The sequence below is a fragment of the Vanessa cardui genome, chromosome 21 (genome assembly GCF_905220365.1).
Source record: "Vanessa cardui chromosome 21, ilVanCard2.1, whole genome shotgun sequence".
Lineage (NCBI taxonomy): Eukaryota > Metazoa > Arthropoda > Insecta > Lepidoptera > Nymphalidae > Vanessa > Vanessa cardui.
The window spans coordinates 7,741,169-7,757,960 of record NC_061143.1 but is presented as its reverse complement, the minus strand read 5'-3'; the positions used below and the strand labels follow the sequence as shown (position 1 = coordinate 7,757,960).

The following is a 16,792-nucleotide window of genomic DNA, read 5'->3' as shown; positions in this document are numbered from 1 at the left end:
TTTTTTTTTCATTTGACAAATAAATATGACACATGTTATTCCGGTCAAATTAGAAAACAAAACAAGAGTTAAGATATAGTAGGACACAAATTAGATGTAGCATCGGAAAATGCAATGGAATGAAATTAAAACCGATTACTGCCGATTTATACAACCAATAGAAATAGCTCTCTATCGCGCCATTCGACACTATTCGTCGCTATAGATTCACGCGTCAGAGAAAGCAAGTTCATGTAAATCCACGCGTCAAATTAACGAATATATTAGATCATATGATATTACAAGTTATTACGTTTGTGCAAAGATCATATTCGCATGAGAAATAAATTTTGATAATTTGGGATAGCGTACTCAATTCGGATGTGATCGGTTTTACGAATTTTGCCGATGCGACATCTAAGTTGTGTCGTACTATAATTATTAATGAAATTTTGAACCTCCACCATTTGTATGTATGTCTATATTGGCCAGACTGTGTAGTCGAAAAATAAAACGCACAAATAGTAGTCATAGTTTATTAAATAGAACTTACAGATATTATTATCTCTTAAACTATAAATATCACTACTTAAATGTAGATATACGGAACATCATCCTTCCTTATTGTTCATTGGAAGTTTAAGGCAGTGGAAATAATATCAAAAAAATAATTTTGGCATTTTTATAATTTCATATTTCTCTATCACAGCAATCTTGCTCTGTAGGTTTCCTTTAAATGTATATAATTTTATTAAATGCTAATTATGATTAATATACGTATACTATGAAAAGACTGCTACGCATATCTTTCTGTTTAAATATTTTGTGTTTAAAAATTACGATTAAAAACTACAAAAAGTATAATTGACTAAAATATATCTAAATTATTCGAATTAATTTCTATGACATCTTAGACTTAATCCTTGTTCAATGTTACCATTGAAGAATATAAATATAATAATAATTCTTTACTTTTATATATATTTCATTTTTATAACTAAAATAAGTATATATAAGTTTATTATTGTTAATATTTATTTATTGTGTTCGGTAGTACCTACTTATTAGATATAACGATATACAGGAATGTTATTAAGATAAAAAAAGAAGTCAGTACGATATGTATACGCAAAAGGAATAGATAGAAATGCAACCACTTGAATGACAATATACTTTTGTGAAATAAAATAGATAAAACGAAAAAATACATCGTTATAAATAAAATAGTTAAAAAAAAACCTATTTCTAACATACATTTTATTAAATAGCACACTATAAAATACTACAATTGACCCGCGGTAGTCCAGTCACTGTCATATCCGGTACCCCCTATATCAACAGTACACAAAGGTCATATGCAGTAGTTATATAAGGTACTTTTCAAACAGATCCGGCTTCCAAGGCGTCAATGACATCATTTTATACTAAGTCCAACTAATTCGACCCAACTTTTTCGTTTGTCAAACTATCGCGGATTAACTGTATTTTTAATTCCATTACAAAAGGTAAAATAGTACATAATAGTCCTTACAAAGAAATATTATAGAAATTCAAACTGTCACATTTTTACTACTATTATTATTAGTATAAATTTATTAAAAAAACTTAATATACTAAGATATATGCTAAAGTTAAGTTTCATGAATAAGTAATGTAATAAAATTGTTTATGTATTGAAAAGTACAAGATATGTTTTTCTTTAACAATAATTAATGTCTTGCGACACTAGTGGTGTTCATAAATGTATAAGTTTGCGTGACGTTTGTTATAATTTCTATAATAATATCTTCATAATATATATAGTAATATTAATATCATATGATGTAGTTCACTTATTCGAAAATAATATCTTAAACATAAATATTTCTAGTAGTTCTCGTTGACTTAACATTATTATAACTACGATTATACCAAACAAATGAAATATTTCGTTTCATTTTCTCTTATATAGTCATCCGATGTTTATCAGTAGACTAGTATTCTCTACAATTTTACTCCAATGAGATTACCCTTTTACCTGAAGTCGCTGAAGTCAGTTTTCAGCTGAATGGTAGGTTTAGCGGGACGCGTGTCGAAGTTAGGCCTGGTGGGCGGCGCTCTACGCGAGGCGCGACTCGCCTGACTAGCTTTCACGGCGTTTTCTAACTTCGTACGTAGTTCGGAAGACTGTTGCATCATTGTTTTAAACTCCTAAAAAAATAAGTACCACATTAGTGTTTTATTTTAAAATTTAATAATTAAATACTCCCAGTAAAAAGTGCGATTCAAATGGCCTGATCGCCTTAATAAAACCACGCACATTGAAGAATTCATGTATATGTGGAATGGAACGATTATAATTGTAATCGATTCTGAAAACGACATAAATAGCAATTTCTTTTAAGTTTATTACCTGTGGATACTTCGGTCCGACGCGCATGATCCAGTTCAAGGCGAACTCGTGTATCGTGCGAGCGGGAGCCGAGCGCGCTATCTCGGCCGGCTCGCGCAGGTACGAGATCACTATGGGCACCAGGATCCACAGCATTTGTATACCTGTTCACACGTTCGTAATTTAACAGACGATAAATAATTACTCACGGTTTTACGACACACACACAACATTCAATATTTTCTCACCTTTGTGAGGATCCTCTAGCGGACAGAAAGAAATGTTTATAAATGATCAAAAAATATTTTAGAAGTCGCTATCAACAATTGATAATTGTTCAATAAACAAAAAGTCAGTAAAGATATTTAATAAATTGCCAGAATACATAAAATCATTACCAATACCTCTATTTAAGCGTAAATTAAAAGTATACCTCATTGAAAAGACATTTTACAAAATCTCTGAATTTTTTGATATTAGTTAATGATATTTGCCTAAGTTCGTATCTAATTTCCTAATTAATCTTATTTCTAATTATATTATATTTTGACATATTTTAATTAATGTTTTATTATTATTGTTTTTTTTTTATGTTTTAGCAGTTAATTATTTTTTTATATTTCAATTAATGTAAAGTAATAATGTGTACCAATTTATATTTGTATGCCTAGTGGCGAAATTTTTGTTGTTTTCAAAAATTTTACAAATAAAGAATTTGAATTTGAAACAAAAGTAAAAACATATGATGCTATAATGCACGCTACGTCAATATTAAAAGTGCGGGCACTCACGCGCGGCGTCGGGCGCGGCGTCCACCAGCTCGTCGAGCGCGCTGACGGCGGCGAGCGCGGCGCGCACGTGCGGCGCGTCGTCCGCCCGCCGCGCCGCCGCCGCGCGCGCCACCACGCGCCCGCCCAGCGCGCGCGCCCACCACGACACGCACTGCGCCGGCGCCGAGCGCGACCACACGCCGCGCAGCACGCAGCAGCACGACGCGAACACCTGCCGCCGACATCACTCAATAGGCCTCGTACGGTACAGGGCACCGGACGAGTACTGTTAGAGCTGATCATGTTAGGAGTCGAGATGGCCCAGTGGTTAGAACGCGTGCATCTTAACCGATGATTACGGGTTCAAACCCAGGCGAGCACCGCTGATTCATGTGCTTAATTTGTCTTTATAATTCATCTCGTGCTCAGCGGTGAAGGAAAACATCGTGAGGAAACCTGCATGTGACAAATTTCATAGAAATTCTGCCACGTGTGTATTCCACCAACCCGCATTGGAACAGCGTGAAATATGTTCCAAACCTTCTCCTCAAAGGGAGAGGAGGCCTTTAGCCCAGTAGTGGGAATTTACAGGCTGTTGTTGTTGTTGTTGTCATGTTTGAATCGCAAGCGGTATCTAGGAGGTGTAAGTGTGGCGGCGCACCTCGTGGTCGCGCGTGTCGAGGCACTGGCGGAAGTGGTTGATGCAGGGGTAGTGCAGCGGCGGCGCGGGCGCGGCGCGCGCCAGCACGCACGCCATGGCGCGCGCGCCCGTCACGCTCTCGATGCGCTGCTCCGGCTCCTCTGCGGGCGACGCGTGGTATAGTGACGCGAAAACATTCGATACCATGACGGGATTTAAAATTTAAAAGTTAATGCCATGAACACACTATTAAAAATTTAAAGTCAGTCCAATGATTTTAAGAAACATATTTACAATGTGTTATAAAACTTAAAACTATTAATGCTCACTGAATAAGGATAATGTGCAAATCAGCCGTATGATATGACACACAAATACTAATTAGAAACTATAGACCCTGCCACATTAAAGAATACAGATAACATTTTTCTAAATTAGATTTTCATGCTATATTAATTGTTATGAAACGATCGATAGGCAAAGAAATCGGTTAGCCATATGTCCTGAAAAAAAGTGCTAACCTGTCTTGACTCTCTCCACGAGTTTAGCCAGCGTAGCCTGCAGCAGCAGCGCGTGCTGCTCTTGCGTGTGCTGCTGCACGCGCACGGCGCGGCACTCTGCTGCCTGCTGCAGCAGCAGAATGCCAGCGTCGCTCAGCAGCTGGTCTCCTCGACTCTCGCGCAGGATTTCAGTCGCAAGGTACAAGATCGTCGGAAGAACGGAAAGAGCTCCTAAAATTTAATTTTGGCAATCATAACATATTATATCTGAGATGATAAAAAAAGTGTATCGTGCATACGTAATAACATAAATACTCTGTTATTGAGTATCTACAATATTGAAAATATTTTAATAATAATTACCCTGTGGACTGGTGAGTGTAGTCAACTCTGACATGGACGCTAAGCTCTTGATGAGCAGCGTGTCCCCGTGGACTCCTAAACCTTTTCTCACTCCAATCACCCCGACTCTCCCCTCCTGCTTCAATGGACTCAAAGATGGCAGCCTTCGAACGAGGAGGCAGACACAGACTTCTAAGCACGCGAACACCAATGACTTTCCAGGGGGGAGATCACCCGTTGGACCACCCTCTCCTAATGTGTGGACCACTTCGAGTACTGATTGTGGAATACTTTCTGTAGATTCATTTGGTGCCAATTCTGTAAAAAATAAAAACAATACAACTACATAAACAAGTCCACAACAGAAACTTTTTTTTATAAAATAAAATACAGGATTCGACGTATACCCGTTAGAAGGTGATAGAGGTCACCTCTATTTGCAATAATTTGAACCCCCAAATGCAAAAGACGAGGAGATTTTTTACTACGCCGACGCAGGATTGGTTGCAGATCAACAACTAATTGGTTATTAGTTATCAACTCCTGCAGAATGCAGATACAACCTAGGACAAACTATCGTCAAAATAACTATAACTATTTGCATATTTACCCTTGATCTTCTCGTGCATGCTGGCTCGCAGCTGGTCACGAGCGGCCGCAACCACAAGCTGCAGCACATCAGCGGCCAGCAGTAGCGCCTCCACGCTCTCCTGCGTCAGGCCCGTGCGGTGGATTATCTGACACAGTTCAATAGCTAGCGCCCTGAAATTATACACGAAAAATTATGGTTTATAAAGGTATAGCAAAAACAGCCTGTAAATTTCCCACTGCTGGGCTAGTGCTGGTTGGGAACATATGCCACCACGCTGTTCCAATGCGGGTTGGTGGAATACATATGCGGCAGAATGTATATGAAATTAGACACATGCAGGTTTCCTCACGATGTTTTCGTTCACCGCCGAGCACGAGATGAATTATAAACACAAATTAGGCAAATTAAAATTCAGTGGTGCTTGCCTGGGTTTGAATCCGCAATTATCGGTTAAGATACACGCGTTCTAACTACGGGCCAATCTGCTCTCCTTTAGGAATATGTCTAATTTCATCGAAATTCTGCCACATTTGCATTCCACCAACCCGCATTGGAATAGCGTGGTGGAATATGTTCCAAACCTTCTCCTTAATGGAAGAGGAGGCCTTATCCCAGCAGTGGGAAATTTACAGGCTGTTACTTTTACTTTTTTTTTTAGGAATATAAGATACTTTCAATATGACAAAATAATAGCCAATATTAAAGCAATATTGTAATAAATATGTACTTAATAATTACCTGTCTTTAAGCAACCTCGCTCTATTTTCAGGAGCATCGAGTAATGTTACCAACGACAGCAACACCGAGATTGTATTCTCCACGCTCATGTCGCGTTGCGCACAGAGCGCTTCCATACAAATACCTAAAACATTACATACTTTAGAATCAGTTTTCTTTCAAAATAATTTATCAAATATCGATTTATAAAGAACTTACCAAATAGAAGATGGAATTTTTCATCAATTGGTTCGAAAAATTCGAAATTTCCATTTTCAGTCTTACTCGTTCTGTTGTCCGTACTATCGGTAGATTTCTCTGCGAATAGATAACTCATATTTTAAAATATATAATATAACTCATAACTCAATTCATCACCCAAATTCATAAACTATTTATGTGACATGCAAATATTATGTCAGTACTTAAAAACTAGTATCAATTAATATATTATAATTGTCACACCATAAAATTCCACAATATTTCATATATTCAAATCTAATCATACAAATGTCAAATAAGACCAAATACATATAACATAATTAACTAAGTTTTTATATCACTGTCGAAAAACTCCTTCACTGAAACTGAAATTTTGTATAAAAAAAATAACAAATCCTAATTTCTTGAAGCAATTTATTTGAGATAAATGTTGTGTTACTAATTTTTTAATTTAGAGCGGTGGTACATAGAAATAGATAAATTAGATTAAATTTATATGCCTAGTATTTAATACAACAAAAACATTTCCGCGTGTCTAATCTATACACATAATAAAAATTGGTGCGTCTGTTTGTATAATTAAAATAGCCCTTTTTTACTCAAAGCATATGTCTATATACACGACACATATACCAAAATAACATTTTAAACAATTTTTGTCTGCCTATCTGTTTGTTCCGAATAATCTCTGGAACGGCTGGACCTATTTTGACGGGACTTTCACTGACAGATAACTGATAAAATAGGGAGTAACTTCGGCTACAATAACATTTTTGGTTAATTCAAAAGGGTACAAGGTCGAGGGCAAAAGTGCTCAATGCATGGGGCTCACCGGCGGGCGCGGGGGTGGCGTCGGGCGCGGCGGGCGCGGCGACGCAAGCGTTGTAGCGCAGCGCGGCGGCGTACAGCAGCGACGGCCACGCGCGCGCGTAGTGCGCCCGCGACGCCTCCGCCGTCTCCGCTGAGTAGAACGCGCCGCCGCCGTGCGGCAGCTGCGACGCGAACTCTGCGCACACGCACGCACTCACTCTTATGTATACAACACGCTGGGCGCCGAGCCCAACAGTGTAAGAAGATTTAAATAAAACTAATTATAACGGATGAATCGCGTATATTAATTATTTTTAAACATCCCGACGTTTCGAGCACTTTGCAGTGTTCGTGGTCAGTCTACCCGTGACCACGAACACTGCAAAGTGTATAATTAATATACGCGATTCATCCGTTATAATTAGTTTTATTTAAATGTGTAATAATCGCGAAAATTTAAGACAACATTAGTGTAAGAAGATGTTATATCCCTTGTGTCTCTAATTCCACTGGCTTACTCACCCATGAAACCGGAACAGTAACTAAATATTTCTATAGTGCGGTAGAATATCAGATTAGTGGGTGGTACCTACCCAGATACTATCCAGGGCATACTTAATTATCAATTTTTTTTCTATTGAAAAATCTTTCGATTTTAATTTATATTGAAAATATTACCCTTCAATTTTGTAAAACTACATCTATTAGTTCGAGGAATAGATGTATGAAATAATTTATAACAATATAATTATAATTTTAGATGATGTCATAAATTGGCTACAGCCAAATTTCACAAATCCGTAATCATGTAAAATTCACAGTAGTTAATGATATATAATATACCTGGTGGCAAACTCAATAGCGCGTGGTCCTTTAACGCGGCGAGCCAATTCTCCCCTAAGCTTTCCAACTCTGGTTCGACTAGTTTGAGTAAACTCTCCCCCTTCGACTCGAACTCTCCGTACTCTTCGTCTTCAATATTCTCCGGGTTAGCGTTGTCTATTTGGTTATTATTTTGCAAAACTTGGTTGCGCCACTTTGCTATTTCGGCGCGATTGTTGACCGGCTTTGTATCGAGTTGTTTTACGTAACTCCCGGGTGCGCTGTCATTGCTCACCATCGCCACGATGTACACCTATAAAATCATTAATATTATATATTTACTGCCATTTGTATAATTATAACTTTTAAATATAAATTAAACAGAACCAACCTCAGCCCAAGCCTTTAGAATCGATAGTTTCTCCAGTGTTGCCATACTCTCGTTATAAATGAGTGTAGTGTTACCCTTCTTATTTAATTTATCTAAACTGGAAACCAGCAATTGATGAACCCTAAAATATAGTAACAAATGTTAGTAAAACTGTTTAAATACACGTATAATTAATGGAAAATTTAATCAAACTCATAATCAATATATACTTTTCAAGTAGGTTTTTACAAGCTATTTTGAATCTTACAATTATTAACTACAGGATATTTTCCATGTTTTTTTATTTTTATTCGATGGAGCTCGATATTTCGACTTTATCTACGAATGTCTTGTTCATGTAGTTAACAATTTTAATATTAAAAATACAGACGAATTGATAACCTCCTCCTTTTTTAAGTCGGTTGAAAATAACCATGTTAATTTAAAATCTTATATTTTGACTCGTTATTTAACAACTAAATATAATAAGTGAACAGTGAATATTTAAAAAAACAAAGTCATCAATGAATGTGGTATCGTGGTGGTGTGTGGTGTGTGGTGTGTGGCGTGTGAGGCATCGTGGTCGTGTGTGGTGTGTGGTGGGTGGTGTGTGGTGTGTGGTGTGTCGCGTGGTACCTGCGCAGGTCGCCGATGTCGCGCGCCACGCCGCAGCCGATCCAGGCGGAGCACACGTCGCAGGCGGCCGCCGTCACGTGCGACGGCGTGTCGCGCGCGAACGCGGGACGCACCGCCGCGCCCACCTACCGAGTTGTATATGCGTAGTAAATATTAAATCTATTATGATTCTGAACCATCAATGGCGCAATCGTTAACGGGCCATTAGCGATGTGAAAGTCGCAGGATCGATCCTGACCCCGTGGGCTATCGTCGCTCCCAATACTAATATGAGCGATAAGCTAAAATAATAAAGGGAGGGGTAAATAGAAATAGAGTCGAGATGGCCCAGTGGTTGGAATGCGTGCATCTTAACCGATGATTGCGGGTTCAAACCCAAGCAAGCACCGCTGTTTTATGTGCTTAATTTGTCTTTATAATTCATCTCGTGCTCAGCGATGAAGGAACACACCGTGAGGAAACCTGCATGTGACAAATTTCATAGGAATTCTGCTACATGTGCATTCCAACTCGCATTGGAACAGCGTGGTGGAATTTGTTCCAAACCTTCTCCTCAAAGGGAGAGGAGGCCTTTAGCCCAGCAGTGGGAATTTACAGGCTGTTGTTGTTGTTGTAAATATAAATATTAGTAGTATGCACTCATACCCATTGAACGAAAAATATATATTTCATTAACTTCGGTTTTACCGATAAAAAAATTAATGCAACAATCCCAAATTAACATATGTATATTTCCAATACATTTTTGGGAAAAAATATATTTTAAAATCATTTCGCTTTTCGAGGCACTTCTATATAATTACTTCAATGTTAATTTTAAAAACGGGACTTTCATATCTGTATTTCTTCGTATCGTAAGAAGTGTCCTATGTAGCATCTCCTATAGTGTAATCAAAGTACGTATGGATTTTTATTTTTCGCGTATCGAAAGAAGTGTCCTATGTAGCATATCCTAGTATAGTGTAATCAAAGTACGTATGGTTTTCGGTTATTCGCGTGTGGTACCAACCTGCGCCTGGTACTGTTCCATGAGCAGGTGTCCGGGGAAGTCGGGCTCGGGCGCGCGCGCGTACCGCTGGACGATGACCTGCAGCGTGCGCAACCCGCACAGCCGCAGCGCGTCCGACTCGCCCGTGGCGCCCACGAACGCCATGCGCACCAGGTCCGACAGGTGAAGCGACAGGTAGTCCGCTGCCAGACAATAAAAGTAAAGTAACAGCCTGTAAATTTCCCACTGGTGGGCTAAAGGCCTCCTCTCCCTTTTTGAGGAGAGGGCTTGGAACATATTCCACCACGCTGTTCCAATGCGGGTTGGTGGAATACACATGTGGCAGAATTTCTATGAAATTTGTCACATGCAGGTTTCCTCACGATGTTTTCCTTCACCGCCAGACAATACATCATCATTATATTATTATATATTAAAGACGCTGATTCTGCAAACCGGTTCTCACCGGTTTATTAGAACAATCATCGTCATTATATTATTATATATTAAAGACGCTGATTCTGCAAACCGGTTCTCACCGGTTTATTAGAACAATCATCGTCATTATATTATTATACGTAAAAGACGCTGATTCTGCAAACCGGTTCTCACCGGTTTATTAGAACAATCATCGTCATTATATTATTATATATTAAAGACGCTGATTCTGCAAACCGGTTCTCACCGGTTCATTGGAATGCCATCCCACTGGATTATCCGTTTGTGCGTACGCGATTGTGTGCTATTATATCATCTGTGAAGTTGAACGGAGAAGCCGTTTACAATGGCTGAGTGAATTTAAAAATTGGTGAATTTAAGTCATGGTAAGCAGCCATCATCGTTCATAGACTAAATATGAGACAACATTACATACATTACTCTGATCCCAATGTAAGTAGCTGAAGCACTTGTGTTATGGAAATCAGAAGTAACGACGGTACCACAAACACTCAGACCCAAGACAACATAGACAACTAATGATAATCTACATCGACTTGGCCGGGAATCGAACCCGGGACCTCAGAGTGTACCCATGAAAACCGGTGTACACATCACTCGACCACGGAGGTCGTCAACGTAGATTGCAATAAGTTGGAAAAAATATCATGAATTAAATATATAATCACAGACATTTATTAATGCAAAATAATAACGATTTTCTGTCGGAATATTTTGTAATTTCATACAAACGCTATATGTAATTTCACCGTTTGGATCATTCTGAAGCTTCTCCTTGGCTTTTACAAGATCGAAGTGAGCGCTGTCCCCGGTCGCCTCGCACGCTCCCATTATCTTCTGTATGCATTCCATAGCAAATACCTAATAACAAGAAACAAAGTTTCAATAAAACAACTCTGTAATGAGGTTCTAATTAAAAGCATAAAATGACAATCATTGAGTATAACACAATACGCTTTGAAATCGGCGATGGGCGCGGTTAACGGAACATTAAGCCGTGTTTGTTTCTCTTTCTCCAAAACGTTTTATGTTTATCTTTGTCTCACTAGCTCAATATAGTAGATAATACAAATGTGCTTTATGAAAAACATATATAAACGGACCTCTGTTACGCGAAGTAAGGCTAGAATTTTTTTTATAATTTACTAGCCTCTCACCCCGGTTTTGCACGGTTGCAATGCTAGTAAAAATTATACTGCAGAATGTCTTACAATGTGCACAATTTTCAGTCATTCTCTACTATATTGCACTACCCTGTTTCTGCTTTCGCAAATCCATTCACCAAAGGTTGTCTGTTAAAGATTGCTTTAGCAATAAGACCGCCTTTGCACGCTCTTATTTTCTTGTCTTTGTTGTAATTGTTCTCTTTATTTGTATGTCCTTTCATTGTGTGTGCAATAAAGTATTAAATAAATAAAATAAAATAAATATTGTGCATGTGTTATGCATATAAATCTCTTGAACCAATTGATCTATTAAAAAAAAACGCTTCAAAATCTCATGTGTAATGGTAAAGATCTAAGCATAAATAGGGACAAACAGCGGTAAGCGACATTGTTTTATACTATGTACTCATTTATTAACTTTCGGCAGTAACTGAGTGGTTCTTCTCAGGTCAGGGTATTTTCTTTTCCGAACCGGTGGTAGTGTTTCAATTGACCATTAATAAGAAAGTGTAATGTTTCTATATTGAATAAAGTTATTTGATTTTGAGAGTCGAGATGGCCCAGTGGTTAGAACGCGTACATCTTAACCGATGATTGCGGGTTCAAACCCAGGCAAGCATCGCTGATTCATGTGCTTAATTTGTCTTTATAATTCATCTCGTGCTCAGCGGTGAAGGAAAACATCGTGAGGAAACCTGCATGTGACAAATTTCAAAGAAATTCTGCCACATGTGTATTCCACAGGAACAGCGTGGTGGAATATGTTCCAATTCCAAACCTTCTCCTCAAAGGGAGAGGAGGCCTTTAGCCCAGCAGTGGGAATTTACAGGCTGTTGTCATAGCGCACCCTGGTGGGCCAGCGCGGCTGCACGGCGGGGTGCGTGGACTGCTCGCTCTCCGCGTGGAACTCAGCCTGGTCGTCGTCGCCCTCCGCGTCCAGATCCGTCTCCGGGTTGTTGCTGTCCTCTGGACATTCATTATAATATCTATATATCCGTGTGTATAATTCAATAAAATTGGACGTACCATTCAATTGTATGCATCATTTTAAAGAAATCAGAAAGACATATAACACTTAATCGAAAATCTAAGTTTACGGATAGAATGAATAACCGCAGATAAAGTATTGTCGATTTATAAAAAGTTTATAAGTGATGCGAATTCAATCTCAGTCTTAATCATCATTAAAATCAAAATACATTAAATAATAATGGTTATAGCGAAAGATAAATAAATTATAATCGTACAATTAAACCGAATCGTTTAAATATGTGAAGTTGAAGTAATCTTACCTAATCTTACAGTCAACACTCGCTTAGCCAGAACCAGCCAATCCCGTACAGAGCGGTTAGCGGCCGCCGCTAGCAGGCAGCACGTTAGCGTGTCACGCGCGTACGACAACGCCATCTCGTCGCGCTCCATGTCCAAGTACGCGAACAGCGCTCCGGGGAGACCAGTATCGGTTATCACGACACCTGGAAATAACAATTAATCCAACATTTATTTAAAGACCTATAATAAAATCAAGTTATTATCAACGTTTTCTAAACAGTTTATTATTTTGTGTTTGTGTGGACACAGTATCTGGGTATCGATAGATGGCGCTGATGAAATAATTCACGTTTTTAAATCGCGCTAAAACAGTAGAATATTTGAGAAGACTGATAAATTTCATAAAATCTTTACATACAGTGAAAAAATTCTACGTCCTTCTTTTATTTGTTTAACGTTTAAACTTTAATATCTCGCAAAATAATTTCCATGTATTAAAGTATAACTAGGTGAGTTGATTATAAACAATTGCAATTGGAGTTTATTTTGCGTAAACAACAATTAAACTAAATAATACGTCTAATTTCTTAAAAAATATGAATATAAATTTTACATTTATTAAAACAGGTAGGGTCTGGGTAGGTACCACCCACTCATCAGTTATTCTACCGCCAAATAACAGTATTGTTGTGTTCCCGTTTTAAGGGTGGGTGAGCCAGTGTAACTACAGGCACAAGGAACATAACATCTTAGTTCCCAACGTTGGTGGCACATTGACGATCTAAGGAATAGTTAATATTTCTTACAGCGTCATTGTCTATGGGTGATGGTGACAACTTACCATCAGGTGGCCCAAATGCTTGTCCGCCAACCTATACCATAAAAAAAAAACATACCGCAATATGATTTAGGAGGCACGTGGTCTTTGGCCAGCATTGCGTATTTACACACGTCTGCGGCGTCCTTTTGCGACAGCTGGCGCAGGCAACACAGCGCCGCTCGACGTACTGATAACTCCGGATTTGATAGGTCACGCTGAGAACATCAAAATTAAATCATAATGTGTATTATTTTTAAATACGACATAGGATTATACAGAACAAAATGCTAGAAATAGATTTTATGTCTTTCGGACTTTGAGTTCTTATTTGCATTTTTGATTTGATATTGTGAGATAATTGACTTAGAATAAAAATTGACTTAAAAAAATTACTGTTGCCTGTAAAGTCGGTATACGGGCGAAAGTTTTACGTGACAACGACTTTGAGTGGTAAAATAATTTTAATGTGAATATTCATTCGTATAGTAGGAAGAAGGATGAAATAATAGTAACAATTTAAAACATTAATTTATACAAAGAATCTCGCACTGAATTTTGTCTGTCTCTCTCGCTCTTAGGCGGGCTAACCATGCCCGAGTGGAAGGGACGCGTGCCTCTCACTCGCTCTCATTGTGAGCGCATAACGTGAGCGGAGCGTAACGCAGTTTCTTGAAGTGTCACCCGGCAAACCAATTTATAAGACGTTGTCACGTCAAAATTGTTGCAAAATTGATGCGCTGTGGTATATATGTTTTTTCAAACCATTTCCATCTCTTACATTGGTCTCAATTTCTTGTGTCGTGTGATAATTTTATGCATAACATGCATTTGGCGGTACGTACGCAGAGCTGCGGCACGAGCGTGTGCAGGTTGATGTGCGTGGGCGCGAACATGTGCAGCTGCTGCAGCCCGCCCGTCGCGTCCGCGCGCGCGCCGCCCGCCTCGCGCAGCGCCGCGCACGCGCACACGAAGCGCCCCACCGCGCCGCCGCCGCACGCTGCGGACACGCGCTCGTCAGCTCACACGCCAGCGGACAAGGTTTTTTTTTATAGATTTTTTTTTTATTTTTATTTTATGTTCATAGGTCTACAAAACAAAATGACAATCAAAAAATTGAATTGATTACATTTCTCTTGATGTAGACCCGACATGCGTTTTTGATTAATTGATTAAGTGCAAACAAAAAAGTCTAGTCTATGACAGCAACAAATATCTAAACTTATAATGTTTTCAATTGCAAAACAATTTAAACTATAGAAACATTTTTTTTTAACTTTTTTTCAATGAGGCTATAGAACTATCGGTAAAAATATCATAATTAAAACGAATACTATTATAAGAGGTACACATGCGGTATAAAGGCGAGTGGCTAAGTACATTTGTTCTAGAGGTAGACAAGACAAGACAAAAGGTCGTACAATATCGCATGCGACAATTTGGACGAGGAATGGAAAACTATAATGGAATGGAATAGGTGGCAAACGAGCAGGACGCTCACCTGATGGAAAGTGACTACCACCGCCCATGGACATCTGCAGCACCAGGGGCTTGCAGGTGCGTTGCCGGCCTTTGAGAAAGGAGTAGGCTCTTTTCTTGAAGGTTCCCATGTCGTATCGGTTCGGAAAAACCGCCGGCGAAAGCTGGTTCCACAAAGTGGATGTGCGAGGCAGAAAATGTCTAAGAAATCGCGCTGTTGTGGATTTTCGGACATCAAGGTGGTACGGGTGAAACTTAGAATTTCGACGAGATGTCCGAAGGTGAAATTCAGCAGCCGGGATTAATCCGAACAATTCCTCGGAACATTCTCCATGAAAAATTCGGTAGAAGATGCAGAGTGATCCAACATCTCTACGCAAAGCCAAAGGATCAAGGAGATCGGAAAGGGCTTGATTGAAAGGACAAGGTGCTACGCATATGTGGTACTCTCAGCCCACCTTGCAGCTCGGGCCCCACGACCGTGATGAGCGCTGCCAGCAGGCGACCGATACTGCGATGCAACTCGTCCAGGCAGGGCGGCGCGCTGAACAGCAGCTTGAGCACCAGGTTCAAGGTCGACTCCACGTGCCCGCGGAACATGGGGCCCGACGCATCCACCAGCACCGACAGAGCGTGCAGCGACCACACCTTCATTAATCAAGTCTTAGATTAGCAACAAAAGATTACGGTAAACAATAACAGTTCCAATAAGGAAGTTGAGAGTATTTGTCAGAAATGTTAGCTAGAACTTTAAGACCAGATGAGCAGAGATGGCCCAGTGGTAAGAACGCGCGCATCTTAACCAATGATTGCGGGTTCAAACCCAGGCAAGCACCGCTGATTCATGTGCTTAATTTGTCTTTATAATTCATCTCGTGCTCAGCGGTGAAGGAAAACATCGTGAGGAAACCTGCATGTGACAAATTTCATAGAAATTCTGCCACGTGTGTATTCCACCAACCCGCATTGGAAGAGCGTGGTGGAATATGTTCCAAACCATCTCCTCAAAGGGAGAGGAGGCCTTTAGCCCAACAGTGGGAATTTACAGGCTGTTGTTGTTGTAGACCAGATAACACACACGTACTTGTACTTCCACCGCGGCGGTGTCCTGCGCGAGAGCCCTGAGCACGGGCAGCGCGGCGGCGCTGGAGGCTGCGCCCCGGGCGCGCTGCACGGCGCCCACGGCGGCGGCGGCGGCGGCGCGCACGGGCCGGTTGGCGGACGAGCGTGCGAGGGAGATGACGCGCTCGCTGAGGGCCTGGCTCTCCGCCTCGCTCACGCAGCCGCACAGCCGCCCCGCGCACGACGCCGCCGCCGCGCGCACCGTCGCACTGCTCGCCGATAGACCGCTCTATATGGGGAATCACAAATATTTATTTTATTTACTTATGTGACAAATGAGTTCTTACTCGCTGTAACCGATAAACACCTAGACGGGCAACATCTTTGCCGAGCCAATGCATAAATATTAGGTTGGGGAAAAAGTCTTTTCGCATATAGTATGTATGAACTTGTAATAAAATCTCTTTGGCTATACCATTTGTATCTGGCTGGTTTTGGTATCATTAAAAAGTTTTAATTTTAAAGAAGGCACTTCCAAATTCAAATTAGGAATTTGTGTGATTTTCATTTGTTTTTGTTGTTGTTAAAATGAGTGAATCTAAAGAAGAAATTCGATACATTTTAAAATTTTACTATAAAAAAGGTAAAAATGCAACTCAAGCCGCGAAAAAAATTTGTGATGTTTATGGACCTAATGCAGTATCTGTTAGAGTAGCGCAAGTTTGGTTTAAGCGTTTTCAACCCGGAAATTTTGATATCAAAGATGCATCTCGCTCTG

At 39.8% G+C, this 16,792-nt stretch overlaps 1 protein-coding gene across 1 annotated transcript in view; it reads right to left on the bottom strand.

Moving 5' to 3' along the window:
• Positions 1 to 1,405: 1,405 nt before the first annotated feature.
• The window catches only part of LOC124538745 (HEAT repeat-containing protein 5B), a 29,737-nt gene continuing 14,350 nt past the window's right edge, over positions 1,406 to 16,792 (bottom strand). Inside the window, exons 19-39 of the mRNA XM_047115924.1 lie at positions 16,037 to 16,303; positions 15,411 to 15,600; positions 14,319 to 14,473; positions 13,553 to 13,691; positions 12,677 to 12,859; positions 12,232 to 12,350; positions 10,968 to 11,079; positions 9,781 to 9,962; positions 8,772 to 8,896; positions 8,157 to 8,277; positions 7,787 to 8,078; positions 6,966 to 7,139; positions 6,131 to 6,229; positions 5,933 to 6,056; positions 5,213 to 5,364; positions 4,624 to 4,920; positions 4,282 to 4,491; positions 3,782 to 3,921; positions 3,142 to 3,352; positions 2,372 to 2,514; positions 1,406 to 2,169 (exon numbers count right to left, since the gene is read on the bottom strand). Coding sequence (XP_046971880.1) covers positions 1,993 to 2,169; positions 2,372 to 2,514; positions 3,142 to 3,352; positions 3,782 to 3,921; positions 4,282 to 4,491; positions 4,624 to 4,920; positions 5,213 to 5,364; positions 5,933 to 6,056; positions 6,131 to 6,229; positions 6,966 to 7,139; positions 7,787 to 8,078; positions 8,157 to 8,277; positions 8,772 to 8,896; positions 9,781 to 9,962; positions 10,968 to 11,079; positions 12,232 to 12,350; positions 12,677 to 12,859; positions 13,553 to 13,691; positions 14,319 to 14,473; positions 15,411 to 15,600; positions 16,037 to 16,303 — 3,612 coding nt within the window. The 3' untranslated portion in view covers positions 1,406 to 1,992. The remainder of the gene's footprint in view (positions 2,170 to 2,371; positions 2,515 to 3,141; positions 3,353 to 3,781; positions 3,922 to 4,281; positions 4,492 to 4,623; positions 4,921 to 5,212; positions 5,365 to 5,932; positions 6,057 to 6,130; positions 6,230 to 6,965; positions 7,140 to 7,786; positions 8,079 to 8,156; positions 8,278 to 8,771; positions 8,897 to 9,780; positions 9,963 to 10,967; positions 11,080 to 12,231; positions 12,351 to 12,676; positions 12,860 to 13,552; positions 13,692 to 14,318; positions 14,474 to 15,410; positions 15,601 to 16,036; positions 16,304 to 16,792) is intronic.